Raw genomic sequence first — 18,569 nt, forward strand, 5'->3', positions numbered from 1 at the left:
AAAATGACCGAGTTTCTCTACATGATAGAGCACAGAGTGTGAGATGCTAGATAAACACATGGAATAATAGATTAATGTTGGATCATATGAAAGTGCTTATCTCGAGAGGGATAGAGATGAAGGGACACGGAGGATTAATTTGGTTTACTGAGTGAAGGACAGCCATGGCAACCTTGACTAGAAGGACACTAAACCTGGATTACACACAGGAGCTGTCATCTGGATTAACAAATGAACAAATGTGTGCACAGGTACACTCACACACAAGCATGACTGTCAGCGCAAGAAACTGCACTTAACTCAAGTCACTGTTGCATTATCTGCTCAATTTGCAGATAATCTTATTTACAGCTACTTACATAGCAGTGCACGCAACAAGGCCAGGCTATGCAAAACACCAGTATAGATACAGAATTGTCTGAAACACAATTAATTGGTCTCACTGCACAACCAGATACAGCTCTGCTTCATCATTCTCCAAGTGGTTCTGGAAAATACCTAAGCTAGCTTTGTAACTTCATCATCAGCGCATGTCCACACATATTTGAGACGAGTTGGCAAAACCAACATAGCTGTGTGCTTAACCATAGGATAAGAAACAACACACAAGCTGGCAAATCTGCTGGTAATTCACTGGATGGTTGGCTATGGAGTTATTCCTCGCCATATTATATTTATGCGATCTACACCAGTTCAGATCGGTAATAGTAACTATGTGGTCTAGCTATAGCCAGTGATGATTTGGGACCTTGCACTTCCAGGTTTTTACAGTGCCGTACTCGTGCATTTCCTCTGATCTTTTCTCCTGATTGGTCCCTCCATCTTCCTCTGTGGTGGCATTACAAAGAACAACAAAAAATGTTGAGGATGATGCTAAATAATTAGAAACAAAAATCCAGGAGCTTAGTAGTGCTTGATGGGGACCACAATCTTCAGGCACAGTGTTCAATCCAGTATGCAAGTGGGTATCGTTGCATTAAATCCACCCTGATTGGTGCATCATTTCTTCCCCGTCACATCATTTCCTGTATGGGGTGCTACTCCAGGGCTCTGCTGGGAGGGGGTGGAATGAGACCAGCTGCTACAATTCGACGCTCACTTGACAGGAAGTTGAAGGTCGCACATGCGTTGGGCTGAGGCAAGGAGCACACACAGAATAAACATGACCCTCCCATCCTTAGGCAGCCCAGAACAGTAAACCAGCTTCTATGACACCTTTAATGCTATTTTCAAAAAATGTAAAATGATACTCTTTCAAATATACTAATACAATATTAATATATATAACCAGCTCCGGCAATATGAAGAAATGAACCATTCTAAAGGTCCAATATTAAGAAATCTAAACAAATGGGAGATGATAGAGAAGCAGACTGATCATGGAATAATGCCACCGAGGGGGTGGGTCCTTACCGTGTCCTGTACTTCCACAGCAATGCCCTTTCTGTTCATGAACTTTAAAACATTTGGGTCGATCCGCTCCACTCGTCCTCCTGTGCCCAAAACCAGCACCTCTGAGACAGAAAAGTGATATTACTTGCATTTTGCGATATCAAAACACTAAATTCTATTTAGCAACATAACACTCAACACGGTTCAAGGGTAATGAATGTGCAAAAAGTCTGCACACAAGTGATTCATTCAGTATCAAATCTGGCAAATAAAAAATGTCACACTACATTAGAGAGTAGCAAATCTCCTCTATTCAGAGAACCATGTCTCTGTGGTCCTGTGAGACACGGGCTCTGGCAGTACACCTAAAAATACTATAATAATAATCAAAATGGTTAGACACTGGAGAATGATTAAATCTAATAATGAACACAGATAAATCTGAACAATAAGCATGCTATTTTGATCTATTTGGGAACTTGTCAGGCTTTGTCCAGTAATGACAAAAAAAAAACATACCCTCTGAGTCAGTGTGTGAGGTCATCTTGCATAGCAAGATTTTACAGACAAAAAAATCATGTGTACTGTTTTTGTGCATGTATACATGTACGTGTGTGCGCATGCTGCTTCTCACCGATACGGGGCTCCAGCATGTAGAACAGGGCCAAGCTTTCCACCGTGATATCCTTGTAGTTGCCCACCTGCAGGGTGAAACAGATCTTGTTGGCTTATAAGTGGGTACACATGCATTCTCTCTTCCTCCCTCCCTACCTCTTTCCTTCTCTCCATCTTTCCTTCATCTCTCTTCCTCTACTTCCTTACAAGTACTGCTACACCCCCCCCCCCCCAAGCTCCCTAACTCACATTCCACTGCAGGATCGTGGGGGGCAGGAGTGCACAAGGCCCTATCACACTGTTTCCATCGATGTTGAACCCACGGGGACTGTAGCCATAGATCAAGACTCCACCTGACTCCTCCCTCTGCATGACAGACACTGTGGTGCGCTGGTATAGCTCATCATCGCTGGGGCCCAGTCTGTGGGTCCGTGTCATGGGGAGGCTGGAGGGTGTACAGGGAACACACAATATTATTTACACAAACTATCTATATAGTGCACTCGCGCACAGTGTTCTCAACTATCAGAAAATGTTAGTTCAATTATTCATCATATTAATAATAATTATTTAAACACAGTATATTTAAACACATCCATCCATCCATCCATCCATTATCTATACCCGCTCACGGAGGGTGCTCCAAATCCAATCCTGCTAATATGTGCACTGTGTAGTGTGAGTCTGTGTCGATGTAGAGGCTGGGTTCTGTACATGCACTTGTTTGGTTGGTTCCAGTGCTATCTTAAAGGCATGCCATTTGAATTTGTCTATTTATATGCATTTACACATACTGCATCCATTCATCCATCCATTATCTATACCCGCTTATCCTGAGCAGGGTTGTGGGTGGTGCTGGAGCCTATCCCAGCACGCATTGGGTGAGAGGCAGGAATACACCCTGGACAGGCCACCAATCCATCGCAGGGCACACACACCATTCACTCACACACTCATACCTATTTGCAATTTAGAGTCTCCAGTTAGCTTATCTGCATGTCCTTGGACTGTGGGAGGAAACCGACGTACCCGGAGGAAACCCATGCGGACATGGGGAAAACATGCAAGCTCCACACAAGAAAGGCCTCCAGCTGAGATTCTAACCCACGACCTTCTTGCTGTGAGGTGACAGTGCTACCCACTGCACAGCATTTACATATACAGCATTTACACACAATATTTATAAATAAGTACTGTGCTTTCACACAATATAGCGGTTCATATTTGAACACCTCAGGACATTCATCACGACCACTTGGGAACCCAATATTTAAACTTTCAAATAGCAGAAGATTAGGCACTCTGGTGGAGAAAGGCACCATCATCCACTGAATGCAAACCATAGAGAATAGTAGCCAGCTGGCCAGAAACACAAGAATGCAGAGAAAGTATGGGGTTAAGCAGCAGTACAGTCACAAGACAAAATTATTCAAGTATAGTTACTAAATAACAAGCTTCAAATATAATTCTTCAATCTAGACTGAACAAATCTACTTGTAGTGGACCAGAAAATCCAGAAATGAATGAAGGTAACTTGTGCAAGCATAAATAGCAGATAGGTTATTATAGGCGGTGAGTACAGACATGCATCTGCCATTATTCACCTAAATCCATTGCAAAATATTTGTGATCCCTCATATATAAACAAGGGTGGCTGTACAGTAGTTAAACCCTAGCAGCCACAATTCCTAGGAGAAATGCATTATCTGAAGCTCATATGACTGAGACTGCAGACATTCTGAGGAACACATTCTAACCCCCTTTTATTGAGTTAGAAACCTTTGCTTTTGCAGGACAACAAGACTTGTGGCGGCACATAGACTACAGTCAAGTACGTAACAAATCGGGCTGACCAATTCATCAGATTTATTCATGAAGACTCGAAAATATGATCAGTAACCAAATAATTTGATTATTAAATCATTTTTGGCACAACACTACAAAATAATTAATAGGAAACTGAAACTTTTATTGTGAAATTTAGCGCTCTAATGGTTACCAGAAGTCACTGCTTCACCACAGAGCTGCACGGTCCTTGTCAAAGGAGCGTCTGCGAGAATTTCCAAATTACATGTATGGTACTTATTTAGACTGTCAGATTACTTCAGTATTCGTGCTAAATCACATTCTGTGTTCTAGTAAACATTCATTTTAGCAGGCTAGCAAGGTATACCTGTGTTAGATGCCTACCGGAACTTCGATATTCACTAAATTATGACCTCTCCAAGCTAACTACTTTAGCAAAGCAAAGTAACAACTGGTGTTACTATAAATCAGCGAAAAAGAGTACCTTTATCGGTTTTTGTTTATATTATGTATGAAGATGATAATCAATACCTTAATAACAACGGAGAGCGTACTGAAGCTAATCGTAGGCCATGCGCGGTGCCTCTCAAGAACAGTCGAGTGCAGTTAGCCACAGCCATTATTGTGACAACTCGTAGTCGCTCTGTGTTCGATTACGTGGCCTGCATGTCGAAAAGGGCGTGCCCGCGTGTGTTGTTTTGCGTGCGCGTCCCCAGTTGATAAAGAGAAAGGATCCATAGATTGGAAATTACGTATATATTAGAGAATAATGAAAATAAAGATGACCCTAAATATGTTTTTACTATAACTTTTACTTTAACTGGACGTAGTCATGCCCTTAGAAAATCGAGAAAAATATCTCCAAGGAAAGGGCAGGTTTGCTGTATTATGCTGTTACACCTAAGTGAGGAAGGAAAGGAGGTTATATTAGGGCCCCAATTAGCAAACCATGTGAATTTTTTTTTTAGGATTGATAAAACACACGGGCAACACATATAAATAATATAATAGATGCATGTAAGAAAGTGCTAAATGTTACGAGATGTCTGATAGGAAAGGAATGGGGAGGAGATGGGATGCCAAAGAAGAAGAAAATATATATAGGCTTAATAAGATCAGAGATGGACTACAGAAGCATTATGTATGGCTCAGTAGGCAGTAGTCTGTTGAACACCCTAGATGTAATTAAAAAACAGGCTCTTAGATTAACCTGTGGGGTAATGAAAGCAACACCTGTGGCAGCAATACAGGCCGAGATGGGAGAGACCTCACTAGAATTGAGAAGATTACAGCTTTCTTTAACTAATTGGGTAAACCTGCGAGGACGTGGCGAAAGATGGGAAGATGAGATGTGAGGTGGCAGTTTTATGGTTCTGGGCCATAAGGGAATTAAAGGAAATTAAATGGCTGATAAAGTTGCCAAATCAAATCTGCAGTCAGAAAATATCCAAGTTAATATATCAATGGGGAATATAGTTTAAAAAGAGCATTGAGAAGGAGTGTCATAGGAAACAGATTAGAGAGGGAGACACTTTTACTCAGTTGAAACATCTGTCAAGAAAGGATCTGTTTATTATGGGAGAGATTGAACTACTTCAATGAAATGCATTATACTGAGAATGGGCCATTGTGGTCTGGGGAGTGGAAGCTATTAGGAAACACCCTGATGGACTATGTGAGTGTGGTAGTCTGGAGACAGTAAAGCATTGTAATAAATTGTAATAATTATAAATGAACAGATAGGGAAATTAATTAAAGAGGTCTAAAAACTACGTGTTTCTTCATTTTCTGTTTAAAAAAACCCAGAATAGGATTCTGAAGCCTCTACGGGGCTGTATCATAGTATCGAATGTGGATCTGAACAATAGGGGGCAGTGATGCACAAGCAGGTGTTTACTATGCCACAGATCTAAAAGAAGAAGAAGAAGACTGGACGACGCACAGCGACATGAGAAACTGGGGGAAAACTAGCTTACGGGCTAGCTAGCTAGCTACGTGCCTCCGGTTTAATTTTTAGGTCATTTATTCCATTTGAGAAAATTCTGGAATTAAGTGGCCATTTTTGCCACTGGAACCAGACCCTTACTAGCCTGATAAGAGCGGCGAAAGTGCTAAATTTGCGAACGTCAGCCAAAGTTAGAAAATGTATAAGTCTCTGTACGCGTTCCGATCGCCAGAGCCAAACTCTCTCCACTTCGCTGCCGGAGAAAGCTTCCTAATCCTGGAGCGGAGTAATCAACACTGGTGGCTCGGATCGCGCTGCAGCTCGGGGGAAACCGGATACATACCGTCATCTTATATCGAGAGAATCCAGGTAAAAACTGAGCCAACGTTATTGTGAGTATGTCAAATGAGTTTATACATAAAGTAAACCAAACAGAAGGCATGACTGGGTTGCGATTAAATTAAGGCGATGCGCACAGATGGAATACAGTTAGCTTTGCAGAGTCATCTGACGTTAGCTCGAGGTGGTTTTAACATTTATGCGCAGGGTAATGCAGAATTCACAGTGCACCATGTGTACTATATGTCACGGCATGACATAACTGCATTTTGACCTGTTCAGAATTATTTAACTAGTTGGCTATCTGGCTACTGCGAATTATGCGGGGCTAGACATTTCCCAACACCCCATGTCCGATTAATGCAGACAGTGTTTTTTGCGTTAGGGACGCAATTTGTATATTATATGTATATTATAATGATTGAGGGGTGCAGGCTGGATCTTATCTTGTACTTAAATTGGCATCCTGTTTGATTCAGTCCGCAAAAAACCCAAATGAAAATGCTGACGTCAACCCAAACAACCTTGACTCATCTCAGTTTACTGGGCGTCTTTGTGTTAAACATAAACTAGCACTCTTCAGCAATTAAAAAAGCTAGTAAATACCAAAAATGTATCTGCCAAAATGCCCGTCGGTGTAATCAGTTTTAATACGATGTGCGTCACGCGCGTTGGACGGGCTGCAGAGATTACATCTGGAGGTTAGTCCTCTCCTGGTCCTGATGTGGTCGACTCGCGAGCCTGCACAACTATGATTTACCGCAAATTCTATTTTCGTTTAATGCCGCGCTACACTAAAGATGGGTATTGCTTTCCGTGTAAATTCATCGCTTTGCCATCAAAATGATAGAGAATAATGTTTGCTTGTCTGCGGGTATTTCAGGATATTCCCTACAAAAGCCTCTGTCTTAATGAGCACACTTTCCTCATTCTGAGAGAATAATTTTACTAATCTGTCCACTCATCTTTCTGTGCAACTCCCTAACAAGTTAATGCATGACCCATTGGCATTGAGCATGTTACAGTTTTTAACAGGTAGAAATGTAGTTACATAATAGTTTTCTCTTCCCTCTGGCCTTTAAAAAAACCTCTTCCAGGATACTTATATAATTGGACACATTTTTTTGATGCAGAGCAATAAAAGAAACTTTAAATTTTTTAAGGATGATCAGCATGTACAGCTCAAAAGCTGGCACTTTGACTTCACTGCAGTAACTCTACATAATTGTGAAATTTCAGAAATTAAAGCTAATGTAATTATTGTAATTACTGGACCAGTGAACAGCCATCATGTTCATGCACAGGTTCTCTTATATTTTGGTTCTGTTACTGTTTTGTGCTTAGACAGGCTAAGTGTAGTCAATTCACTACTTAATCAGATTAATAATTTGACTCAGAGTTAAATTGGAAAGCTGAACAGAAAACAGCCAAGGAAAGGTGTAACTAAAGGCCCTCCTTTTTTATTGAAATTTAGAAAAATCCTTCCCCCAAAAGTAGCTACCACCTGGCATTATCACTATTGCCCCTGCACACAGGGGCTCACAAAAAAGTGACAAACATTGTTTCAGCTGGCATATGGCTATGATGTACCATTTGGTAGCTTTGGTAACTATACCTGTCAATATCCTTTGAAGGTCAAAATGATGTTTGCCATTTGACACTTTGATTGAATATCTGACCGACCAAGAGTCTGCAGCAGTGGTATACTGTTAACTCCCACTTGCTGGTATAGGGGCTTGAATCAGCTATGATACCTACAGGTTCCTGGTTGTCCTTAGTGAGCGATGTAAATCCACTGTGGTTTGTACTGTGCACTGAATCACTTGAGATTATGGCACTTTGAGGTAATGAAGAAGACTTCGCAAATCCACCGGTGGGCCTCAGTTGTCTGACTTGGTGATAGAATGGAACTATATTACTGTTGTTATGCTATTCATTCTGAAGCAATGACATCTGAAAGGAAGGAAATTCGAGGAGCTCAGTTAAATCCTTATGCTGTTATGTCTATTGATGTAGTACTCTAACCAAATACAGTTTGATTTGTGTTTGTAAGTTATAAAAACCTGCCTTTTAAAGTCTTTTCATCTTCACCAGAACCGGTTTTCCAAATTGTTGTGGTAGTACAGTTCCCATCAAGCCCTTTTCCCCACATCTCATGCACATTCTAGTCAGACAATGAACTGTGGGAGCTTGAGGCAAGGGAAAGGCTGGAATAGGCTGTGCACACTGTCTGTCAGGTTAAAGTTTAAGGGTTAGGTACATCGCCTTGACATGCTGACTCGCTCAACTGACTGAGGTTGAAACCGTAGAGATTGTGCAAAGTAGTGAAGAGCAAAAATGCCGACGTACACACACCTTTTGTGTTAAAAAGGGCCAGAGTTCTTCCCGCCTACATCATTAGGAGTAATGTGTCAAATTTGTCAAGCAGGTTGTTAGGCATATTATAGATGTATCCTTCTCTGGGTGTTTTGTATTATTGCCTTCCATGTTTTTAAGCAAATTTTTCCTTTTAAGTAAAGGGAGCATTGGTATCACTGTAAATCACTGTATCATCAGAGCATAGTCTTACAAATGAATGAATTAACTCAGTAAAGTACAAATTAGGTTTTTGAAGCTCATATCGATAAATGTATAAAATCTTGACATTTCATATTTTTAAAATATTTGAAATAGGCTACATGTTCAAAACACGCTTTAATGAAATGCCTTGGATGCAAAGCACTGGGTGAATTCATATAATTTTAGTATATATCTGAAACACTTTCAGAATATTTGAAAAGTGAATAATAAAATATTTCACTTAAATATTTAATTTTGTCTTGAATATGTGCTTTTCAGACAGCTTTGTCCAGTTTTTTTTATTTATTTTGTTTTGTGAAGTTTATTGTTTCTTAAGAAAATTTGAAATTAATTTTTGTTTGGGATGTGGTCTGGATCATGCACTCTATGGTCTCTCGATAGGCCCCTGAGCAGGATGAGGTTCTGCAGTCCATCGACAGGGCCATCGAGGGCATCCACAACACAGCCATGAAAAACGGAGGCAAATACAACCTGGAGCAAAGAGAAGTGCTGCAGTGAGTCTCTCACAGGGGTTTGTATAGGGCGATTTATAAAAACATTAATTGCTCTGAGTGGAAGACGCATCAATGCCACACTGCTCCACTAGTTTAATGACTTGGATATTTTCAGCCATATATTGGAGTTTGATACAAATTTTCTTCTTATCTTGCTGTGGGCCTTTGATTTCTGTTTCGGTCTGTTCACTGGGAAGTTGAACTTGCCTGTTCAGATTAATTTCAGGACCAGGTATGCATAGTGTAAGGTGTGTTTTAATGTTTCATTTTCCAGCATGAACATGAGACTTGGGCCTTGAGGTCCAGTCTTTTCTTTTTTTTTTTTTTTTTTTTAGCGCAGGCACTATCAGTCTGATGTAAGCAGTGACCAGAGGGGTATTCCAAATGAACGGTGATTTGATATGAAAAGTGTTTATTTCTCTCTGTCCCTCTTTTACTTTTTCTCTTTTTTCTCTTTTTTCCTCTTTTCCTTCACTGTTTCACTGTCTGTTTCTGTCACCACAGGAAGCTAATCCACCACAGGAAAGAGACCCTCTCCCGTCGAAGCCCAACTCCAGCCAGTCACAAACAGAAGATGCCGTCGTCCAGCAGTGACCTCTCACTGTGCCACACCCCTCAACCCCCCAATGGACTGAGCCGTGGGTATGGGCGCCAGGCCAGCGAGCCGAAATCAGAGACCACAGAGCCAGAAGAACAGGGCCTCTACCAGGTACTGCATGCTGTGACACCAGATACTGTGTGTACACACACATACAAACACACATGCACGAATGCGCACACGCAGACACACATGCATACATGTGTGTAAACGCACAGTTTTGCATATACATGGACCAGTACTTACACTCGCACACTTCCCACAAACACACAGACACACATTGTGACAACCACCATCATTTTCTCGATCCGGTTTATGTTTATGGTTGCGTCCTTAAATCGAGGATAACGGTAGTTTAAAATGTGATTATCAGTATGACCCATAACAAATTATTTGTGGTTAGCTGTAAACGTATGCAAGTAATTATCCTTTTCCTTGAAAACAAAATCCTGGGGTGCGCGTCTGTTCCTTTAAGACTGTGTGGTTGTGCCTCACGGAATTGGGTGCAGAGATTCAACTCCATTGGAAATAAAGGTGTGCGTTGTAAGTGCACCATCTGCGTCCCCAGCACTGCGAACCTCTATTTCCGGTTCTGTTGCGATTGCAATGTATCAACCACTTATTGGATGTAACACTATCACATGATTGTGTACTTTGAAACCTACTTTGCTATTTCAGCATTCGTTCAGCTTTGGCTTACCTCCGGTGCTATAACTTTAGCCAGCAGGCTAATGACGGCAATAAATTGCATGAATAAGTAGGCCTACACAATCATGTGATCGCATTGTATCCTATAAGGGGTAAAAACATCACATTGGTGACAGAACCAGAAATAGGGGGTTGCTGACAGTACAGGGGACGTAGTTGGTGCGCTTACACCATAATGGCTGCCTCGAGGGAGGAAAATGAAAAGAGTTCTCGAATCACTGAGAAGACGCGAAGCAGCACCAATCATTTTACCCGAAACCAGAAACAGAATGGGAAAGGGATTACAGCTAGCCTTTGGGAAAACTAACTTTAAAACTTGAACTAACTAAACAGCAGACAGGGCTGTCTGTCCAACTGGGACAGTCGGCTGACGCTGGCCAGGCGACATCGAAGAGTTTCTGCGCAAGTTCAAGGCGTCTGTACGGTAAGCTTGAATGGATTTTGTTGTCAAGTTGGAGGATAATTCCTATGGTTGTTATTTTGGGCCATAGGGATACATTTATGAAGTGTTAGTGTGTGGCAGGTAAGGTTCTACAAAGTCATAAAATTAGTATATTTCTTAGACATGAAAGGGTGCGCAGTTGAAATCTTGTTGTTAATTTCCTCTACGTGGTTGTAACAAACATGAACACGCACTCAGACATCCTTACAGTATGTACAAATGAACGGGTGCTCGCACTGTGGAGACACACACACATGCACACACACACTCTGTCTCATATTCCATGTGTCTTCTCCTGCAGGTGCCCCTCCAGCCACGCCGTGCGGCCCCCATTACTCCTCCACCCCCAGAGAAACGCAGGGGCACCCGGCCCAAAGGTCAGCTACTCATACCCTTACTCTACTCCTCCTTTACTCACACTTTCTGCCATAAACCCTGTCCACATAGATGGCTCTGTTCACTGATTATAGTGCATAGCCTGTACCTGTGCCCTCACAAAGTAAATTATTATAACTGCTTTTTATATCTGTGAGTAGTGAGGTGGGCTGACAGCTCTTTGTCCTTTTTCCCATCTCACTGTGCACTTCTGCACTTCTTTCTCGTTCTCTCTCTCTCTGTCCCCCCACCTACAGAGCCAGAGGGTTCCAATAGTATTTCCCCAGATGGCCCTGGGCGTGGCGCTCCTCCCAGTACTGCGCCCTCGCCCTCAGTCAGCTCTGCCTCCCTGGACTCTGGCTCCTCCCACTCGGCGGTGTCCTCAGACGTCAGCCTGCCCAGTGTTGCCAGCAGCCCTCCCCCGATTCCCAACCGTGCCAAGGCCCCGCCTCCCCCTGCTCCTGTCCCTGCCCCTACTCCTGCCACTGCTCTTGCCCCTTCCCCTTCCCTTGCCCCTGCCCTCCCCTCTGAGTCCCCCCAGCCTCCGGCCCAACCAGCCATCCCTAAAAAGGGCCCCGCCCCTCAGCCCCAACAGCCAACACCCTTGGAGGACCACTCAGAGTCCGCAGGTTCTTCCTTGGCTCCACCCGCTGCTCCTGCCAGCCCCTCCAGCAGCCCCACCCATTCTGCAGTTGTTCCCGTGTCTACAGGGGTGGAGCTGATTGAGCTGGTCCGTAAAAACACCAATCTCAGTTACGAGCTGTCGCGTGTGGCGGTCGGTGTGGTCGTAGGTCATCTGCAGACCGCTCTTCCGCAGGCAGCTTCTGCTCTGGAACAAGTTCTCCTCTCATTGGTGCAGAGCAAGGTCAGTAAGTCCTCCCCTCTCTGGTGGGGAGCAGGGTCAGTAAATCCTCCTCTCATTGGTGGAGAGCAAGGCTAATTACAGGAGATCACAGATCACCACAGATCCCCTATGGTGCCAGTTATTCTTATAACGCTTTTAAAAAATGTGATTCTGTATATATCGTGCAGTCGTAGTTGCAGTTTGGAGTCTCTTGAAAGGGCCTTATGTCTGGCTGTATGACCAGAGGGTATATGAGCAGTACTGAACTCGCTGGCTGTTGTGCTCTGGCTGCAGGACCTGAGAGCGGCTCTGCCTCAGGGGCAGGTTTGCCACGACGAGCAGAGGCTGGAAGTGATCTTCGGGGACCTGGCCCGGCACCGCGAGGACGCGCAGCAGCGCAGCTGGGCCCTGTACGAGGACCACGCCCTCATCGCCTGCTACCTGGAGGAGCTGCTGCAGATCCTGGTGAGCCGCTGCAGCGCCGGGGGACAGCCTGCTCGCCCATCACAGCCCTGCCCCCAATCAAAGCCCTGTCCCCTATTATAAACCCGCCCCCAGTCACAGCCCCGCCCCCCCATCACAACCCTGTCCCCAATCAAAGCCCTGCCCCCTATCATAACCCCACCCCCAGTCACAGCCCCGCCCCCTATCATAACCCCACCCCCAGTCACGGGTATGCTAAGTCGATCACTGTACAATGGCCCATACACTACAGCCTAATTGATAGGTGTACCAGATTCATGACTTAATCCTATGTATGTGTCCAAGTCTGTTAGTCTTGTTGAAATGGTATATGAATAATGATGCCTCTGAATCTAGAGAGTTTTAATTGCCCTGCTCATAGCGCAGACGTTTGTGGCAGGGAGCCCTGCTGTGTAAATGTCAGTGTATTAAATCTGGGGCTGCAGTCAAGTTGTCATGGTGACCTGGAGGATGTACTGTTGCCCACAGACGGATGCTGACCCAGAGGTGTGTAAGCGGAAGTGCAGGGCCAACCAATCAGAGCCTGTGCTGTCACTCGTTTCTTACTACCAGATGGTAAGATGTCTGTTAGCATGGAATGCTGTAACAGGTACAACCTGCTTTACTAACGGAGTAATAACTCCTGTAGGACCGTATCTATGTATAATTATTATTATTTTTTTACTATATAAATGTTTTTTAATGGTTGTGTATTATATACATTTGTGATGATGACTACAGTAATACAGCTATGCTGTGTCCGTGTGTATTTATGTACTGTGTTGGACCTTGTGTTATTATGCAGAAGTAACGCTTTACCCCTGTGTGCATTGCATTAGGGTATAGTTACAGTACTTGTAACACTGTAGTGATCACATCGTACCATGTATGTTGGTTAGTGTGTAATTATAATACCTGTATTTGTCGGGTTGATAATACTTTGTTCAATAAACTTCAATCGAAGTCTTAGATGTCAGTGGCAGAATACTAATTGACCTATAGTTTGCAACGTCTGTTATTTTGCCAGCTTTATGTATTACAGTGCTGTTATAATGCTGTATCAATTTTTATGTTATGTTAGTGTGTAATTATAATGCCTGCATTATAACTGTAATTTTAATCTGAGATGTTAGTGTGTAGTTACACATGTGATACTATAATTATGACACTGCACTAGGGATACGATGTGTAAGTTATGGGGATATATCAATAACAAGGATTTGGCTGGCACTGTTGGCTGATACTGATTCTGCCTCGTTTTAAATTACAGCACAAAGGTAGAGCAAACTCAGTCATGGAAGGAAATGAACACAAATGTCATTTTATGAAGGAAAAATAAAACAAATTTTATTTGTATAATCAAACATTTCAATGTTATTATTAAGCAGAGAATATGAGTCTGTAGCTACGGACTGTCTGTATAGCTTTGCTTTAATTTGGCTGGTAAAAATGATAAAATTAGTAAGTAATAAATAATAAAGGGATAATTAGGCTGCTTTTTGAGCATGACAATCTCACTGATTGTATGGCATCTGCAGCACATCAGATGCGTCGCCTTTGATGCATGTATCCTGCATCATCATCATCGGCTGTAGTCTTGGCATCTGGCCACCATAGTGAGCTATTATGGGATGGCAGCAGTATGACCCCAATGTTATTGTGCATCCCTGCACTGTGCCCATGTGTGTGCTGTATGTGCGTAGTTGTGATATTTGTGTAGTGCTCGTAATGCTGCAGTTATACCTCCATGCCTGTGTCTGTGCTGTATGCAGGAGCACAGAGTGTCTTTGCGGCTGCTGCTGCTCAAGGTCTTTGGGGCGATGTGCAGTCTGGACTCCGCCCTCATCTCCACCCTCCTTAATTCCATACTGCCCATGGAGCTCGCTCGCGACATTCAAACTGACACCCAGGGTGCGCAAATCTGTCAGACTATAAATCTGCCCTTTCTATCGTTCTCTCTCTCTCTCTGTCTCTCTCGCTCTTTCTCTCATTGTTGAACTTTTTTGGCTTTTTGTTTCCTTTTTTCATTTTTCCTTTTTGTAGGTTTCATATTTGCTGTGGGGTCCTGCATAATATTGTAGATTTTTGGGTTTCTTCTTCCTTTTATTGTTAATAGAGGGAAGTTTATTAAAAGTGTCTCACTGCAACTGCCTGTAAAACTAAATGTGTGCCTCTCTGATTTTGTTTCTATAACTGAATATGCATTGTGTGTGTGTGTGTGTTTGTTTCTGCAGAGCATCAGAAGCTGTGCTACTCTGTGTTAGTCCTATCTATGATCTTCTCCATGGGGGAGCAGGTGCCATACCACCACTACGGTACGAGAGACTGTAACTCCGTGTTTGTGTATGCATGCATGCATGAATGTCCTTATGTATGTGTGATTTATGTGAGTATGAGATGTTTATGTGAGTATGAGAGTGTGCGTGCGCGCGTGCGTGTGTGTGTGTGTGTGTGTGTGTGTGTGTGTGTGGTAAGCTTGGTGTATCCTGCACCATATAACAGTTGATACTAAAGGTGCAAGGGCAGTGTAAGAGCATTGTAACTGTGTTATAAAAGTGGTGTACTCTGTGTTGCAGAGCAGCTGAACAGCTCGTTTGTTCTGTTCCTATTGGAGGTGATTGAGAACGGCCTCCCCTCTGACTCCACTGAGCAGCTTCCTGACCTCTGTATTAACCTGCTCTTGGCATTCAACCTGCACCTGAAAGGTGAGCCTCTTCACTTTGAGTGGACACACAGAAACTCTCTTCATTTTGATTGGACACAGGCAATCTCTGCACTTTGTTTGGTCACTGGGAGGCTATTCACTTTAATTAGTAATGCTTGTGTATAAAAGTAGCTGAGTCTGCCATTAAATCTTTTGAATCAGGATGGGTGGTTTGTCTGTCTTCTAATTCACAATTACAGTGGTGAATCAGGTGAATGAATTGTTTTGTAAAGTAAATGGCAGTAAATAATTTGAACATGAAGAGTTGTATGGTTGTGTTCTATTCACTACTTTATGGTAAGATATGTGCCTTTTCTCTTTCAGCTCCAGACACTAATGTCATCATGCAAACACTTATTAGCAAAGGAAATGTGAAGATTTTGTCAGAGAAGATCTTACTACTGCTGAACAGAGGAGGTCAGACACAGTAATTTCCTGTCTCTGTTCACTTAGTGTCTCTGTTCACTTCCTGTATTTGTTTGTTTCCTGTCTCTGTATCTGCCCTGTCTCTGTTTAAAACCTGTCCACTGTGTGAGGAATTCTAATTCTTTGGTTATCAGAAGATTATTAGGCCTGGAGACCCTAAGGGATCACAATGGATGGAAGAATTTTATAGGTTCTGCAAAATTTCTCTTTATTATTCCATCCCCCCCCCCTCCTCTCTCTAGGTGATCCAGTTTGTATGTTTAATCATGCCCCGCCTGCTCCACACGCTGTGCTGAAGTTTCTGCAGGACATCTTTGCCAGCAAAGACACCGCCACCATTTTCTACCACTCTGATATGATGGTGATGATTGACATCGCTGTGCGCCAGATCTCTGACCTGTCCCCTGGGGACAAGGTGAGGCAGACAGACTTGGACTACAGACTTCTGAATGGTTTTCATTCAGGATTGTATGATCTGTGTTTATGACCTCAAGCTCTTCTCTCTCCTTTTTCTTTTATTTATCACCTTCTTGCCCTCCCTTCTCTCTTCCCCTCTCTCTCTTCCTCCTTCTCTGGCCCTTCCTGTGTTTCTCTCCCTCTCTCTCCAGCTGCGTATGGAGTATCTCTCCCTCATGCATGCCATCATCCGCACCACAGACTACCTGCAGCAACGCCATCGTTTGAGCGACCTTCAGAGGGCGCTGCAGCGCATCCTGGTGGAAGGGGAGGAGGGGGCGGGACAGGGAGAGGAGGAGGGGACGGTGACCAGGCAGATGGACAGACTAATAGTGCAGCAGATCTATAAGGAGTTTCCTGATATCTGCCATCAGCAGGACTGACATACACATGCTCACAAACACACATACACACATTTACACAAACCCTCTTCCTCTCAAACACACATATACTCACTCTCTTTGTTTCTCTTTCTCTCACTGATACACACACACACTTAATGTTTCTCACACACACTAATCTTGACTCACCATCTCTCTTACGCACTTGTGTGCACACGTGCACACACACATACACACACGCGCACAAACACTCACACAAATTCAGTTAAAACAACGAGATCATTGCCATGACACTGATACTCTACATAAACACAGTGTGTGTACATAGGTGTATGTGTATGGATGTATGTGTGTTTGTGTGCTTGTTCTTCCACACTCTCCAAATCTAAATTCTAAATTGCCACCAGTATGTGTCTCTCAGGCTAATAAACTAAAAGTATATTTTCCCAGTTACTGTATGTTTTAACAGTGTGTGGCTGTCTGAGAAGAGCGGAAATAACAAACTGTATTTTCATAAAACTAAACTGAAATAAACAATGCAAACAAAATTTCCTTTTCTTTATTAATTGCCCATGCAACACCGATACAGACACTGTCACATGCACACATGCTTACACATGCAAACACTGTTAAATGCACAAATATAAGCATACATAACCACACATTTATACAGACACATTTATGCACACTTCCATGTGCGCGCACACACAGATATCCACAAACACATAAAATGAGACGGGCTCAGGAAGATGTACCGCAAGCTAGTCGGCCGCACCCATCTGTAGCTGAATCTGCCTCAGAACCTTTAAGGCCTTAATAAGCTGCATCTTGTCCTTCAGGGGAAACAGGTTCCAAGTGAGGTAGTTTTCCATTCTGCTGCAACTACTTTTCCAATGCTGCAATATATGCAGGGGCTCTGGCAGAGAAGGTGAGGGTGCTGAATTCTCTATCTCACCACACCAAATAAAAATATTAACTACACTAAATGTTAATGCATTCCACTAAAAATATACATTAGCAACACTACATTACACTACAGCTACACCAGATTGGAAGAATATACATAAAGTACATTCAATTACACTACCCTAAGGGTTCCAGAAAGTTCTAAACTCATAATATTTAACTACCGTATAGTAGAATGTGAAATTGGAAAAACTGCACATTCAAATACACCATATTACACTGCACGACACTGAGCTACACCGGTGTGTTTAGAATGGAGTTTCTACCATTAAGATGGAGTCCTGTGGGTGTAGAGTGGAGTTGTCATCTATACTGCCCCATCACTCAAAAAAAAAAATGGGGAGAAAAAGCTAAAGAGGGATCAACAGGATACAAGAAAAATCCACTGTATCATCAAAATGACCGAGTTTACAATGCCTCCAGTGCAAGAGTACTTTTCATAAAAATATTATAAATGATACTTTAAAAATATGTGATGGAACAGGATGACTGTGTGTGTGGTTGTGTGTGTGTGTGTGCAAGCCTTAAATTATATTGCCTACTGCAGAAAGATTCTCATAATTCTTCACAGAATGCAACAGATTTACCCCATATCAGATTTACCCCATGCATGAAATGGAATGTGTGCTTGGATCTTGTGGCTAAAAAGAAGCAGCTCAATCTACCGAACCATTAAAATGTCAGTTCACAATACCCCCCAGGGTAAATAGTGTGTGAGAATGTCTTACAGTAACATTTTTAAAATAGAATGTGACCTTTGATGATTATATATAGTGACAGGAGCAACTCTCTCCTGCTCCTGTGTCTGGTTTGCTGTCCCCTTAACTCCTCAGGTGTATCAGTGACCTGACAGACCCGCAGGGCCTTGCACAGCATCAACCCCACACACAGGCGTGGCAGCAGCTGTGGCTCATAGCCAATCAGAGCAGCTGATACCAGTTGTTTAATTGTTGGGCTCAGAGGAGGTTTCTCAAAGACAACAGGTGAAGCTTCACCAAAGTGCTTCACCAAAAAATAAAGAAAAAACATGCATAACACACTCTACATATCTTTTTTTAATGTTGCATTATCACCAC

At 42.8% G+C, this 18,569-nt stretch overlaps 2 protein-coding genes across 5 annotated transcripts in view; one reads left to right on the plus strand and one right to left on the minus strand.

The window, feature by feature from the left end:
* Positions 1–129: 129 nt before the first annotated feature.
* On the minus strand, positions 130–4,489 carry ndufaf3 (NADH:ubiquinone oxidoreductase complex assembly factor). The gene is made up of 5 exons (XM_064304302.1): positions 4,345–4,489; positions 2,257–2,452; positions 2,027–2,093; positions 1,414–1,514; positions 130–1,133 (listed from the first exon to the last, which is right to left on the minus strand). Exons 1-5 carry the CDS (start codon positions 4,431–4,433, stop codon positions 1,038–1,040), a joined length of 549 nt encoding a protein of 182 aa, XP_064160372.1. The 5' UTR covers positions 4,434–4,489; the 3' UTR covers positions 130–1,037.
* A 1,227-nt stretch (positions 4,490–5,716) lies between these two features.
* LOC135237276 (NCK-interacting protein with SH3 domain-like) overlaps positions 5,717–18,569 on the plus strand; it is a 31,158-nt gene continuing 18,305 nt past the window's right edge. Inside the window, exons 1-13 of one of the 4 annotated variants that reach the window (XM_064304260.1) lie at positions 5,718–6,127; positions 9,059–9,171; positions 9,676–9,880; positions 11,221–11,296; positions 11,552–12,159; positions 12,433–12,603; positions 13,090–13,176; positions 14,373–14,511; positions 14,835–14,915; positions 15,177–15,305; positions 15,629–15,721; positions 15,973–16,145; positions 16,339–17,075. In XM_064304260.1, the coding sequence (XP_064160330.1) occupies positions 5,957–6,127; positions 9,059–9,171; positions 9,676–9,880; positions 11,221–11,296; positions 11,552–12,159; positions 12,433–12,603; positions 13,090–13,176; positions 14,373–14,511; positions 14,835–14,915; positions 15,177–15,305; positions 15,629–15,721; positions 15,973–16,145; positions 16,339–16,569 (2,277 nt within the window). In that variant the 5' untranslated portion in view covers positions 5,718–5,956 and the 3' untranslated portion in view covers positions 16,570–17,075. Of the gene's footprint in view, positions 6,151–9,058; positions 9,189–9,675; positions 9,881–11,220; positions 11,297–11,551; positions 12,160–12,432; positions 12,604–13,089; positions 13,177–14,372; positions 14,512–14,834; positions 14,916–15,176; positions 15,306–15,628; positions 15,722–15,972; positions 16,146–16,338; positions 17,076–18,569 lie in introns of those variants that run through there. The other 3 variants (XM_064304261.1, XM_064304262.1, XM_064304263.1) reach the window with 3 other exon arrangements.

The sequence above is a fragment of the Anguilla rostrata genome, chromosome 13, assembly GCF_018555375.3.
Source record: "Anguilla rostrata isolate EN2019 chromosome 13, ASM1855537v3, whole genome shotgun sequence".
Lineage (NCBI taxonomy): Eukaryota > Metazoa > Chordata > Actinopteri > Anguilliformes > Anguillidae > Anguilla > Anguilla rostrata.

Bases quoted from the DNA above. Each gene is read 5' to 3' on its own strand.
- ndufaf3 (XM_064304302.1), bottom strand. From the start codon at position 4,433: ATGGCTGTGGCTAACTGCACTCGACTGTTCTTGAGAGGCACCGCGCAT. The intron at 2,453-4,344 runs GTATTGATTATC...TACACCCTCCAG, and splicing joins CGCTCTCCGTTGTTATTAAG to CCTCCCCATGACACGGACCC. The intron at 1,515-2,026 runs GTGAGAAGCAGC...TTTCTGTCTCAG, and splicing joins CATGCTGGAGCCCCGTATCG to AGGTGCTGGTTTTGGGCACA.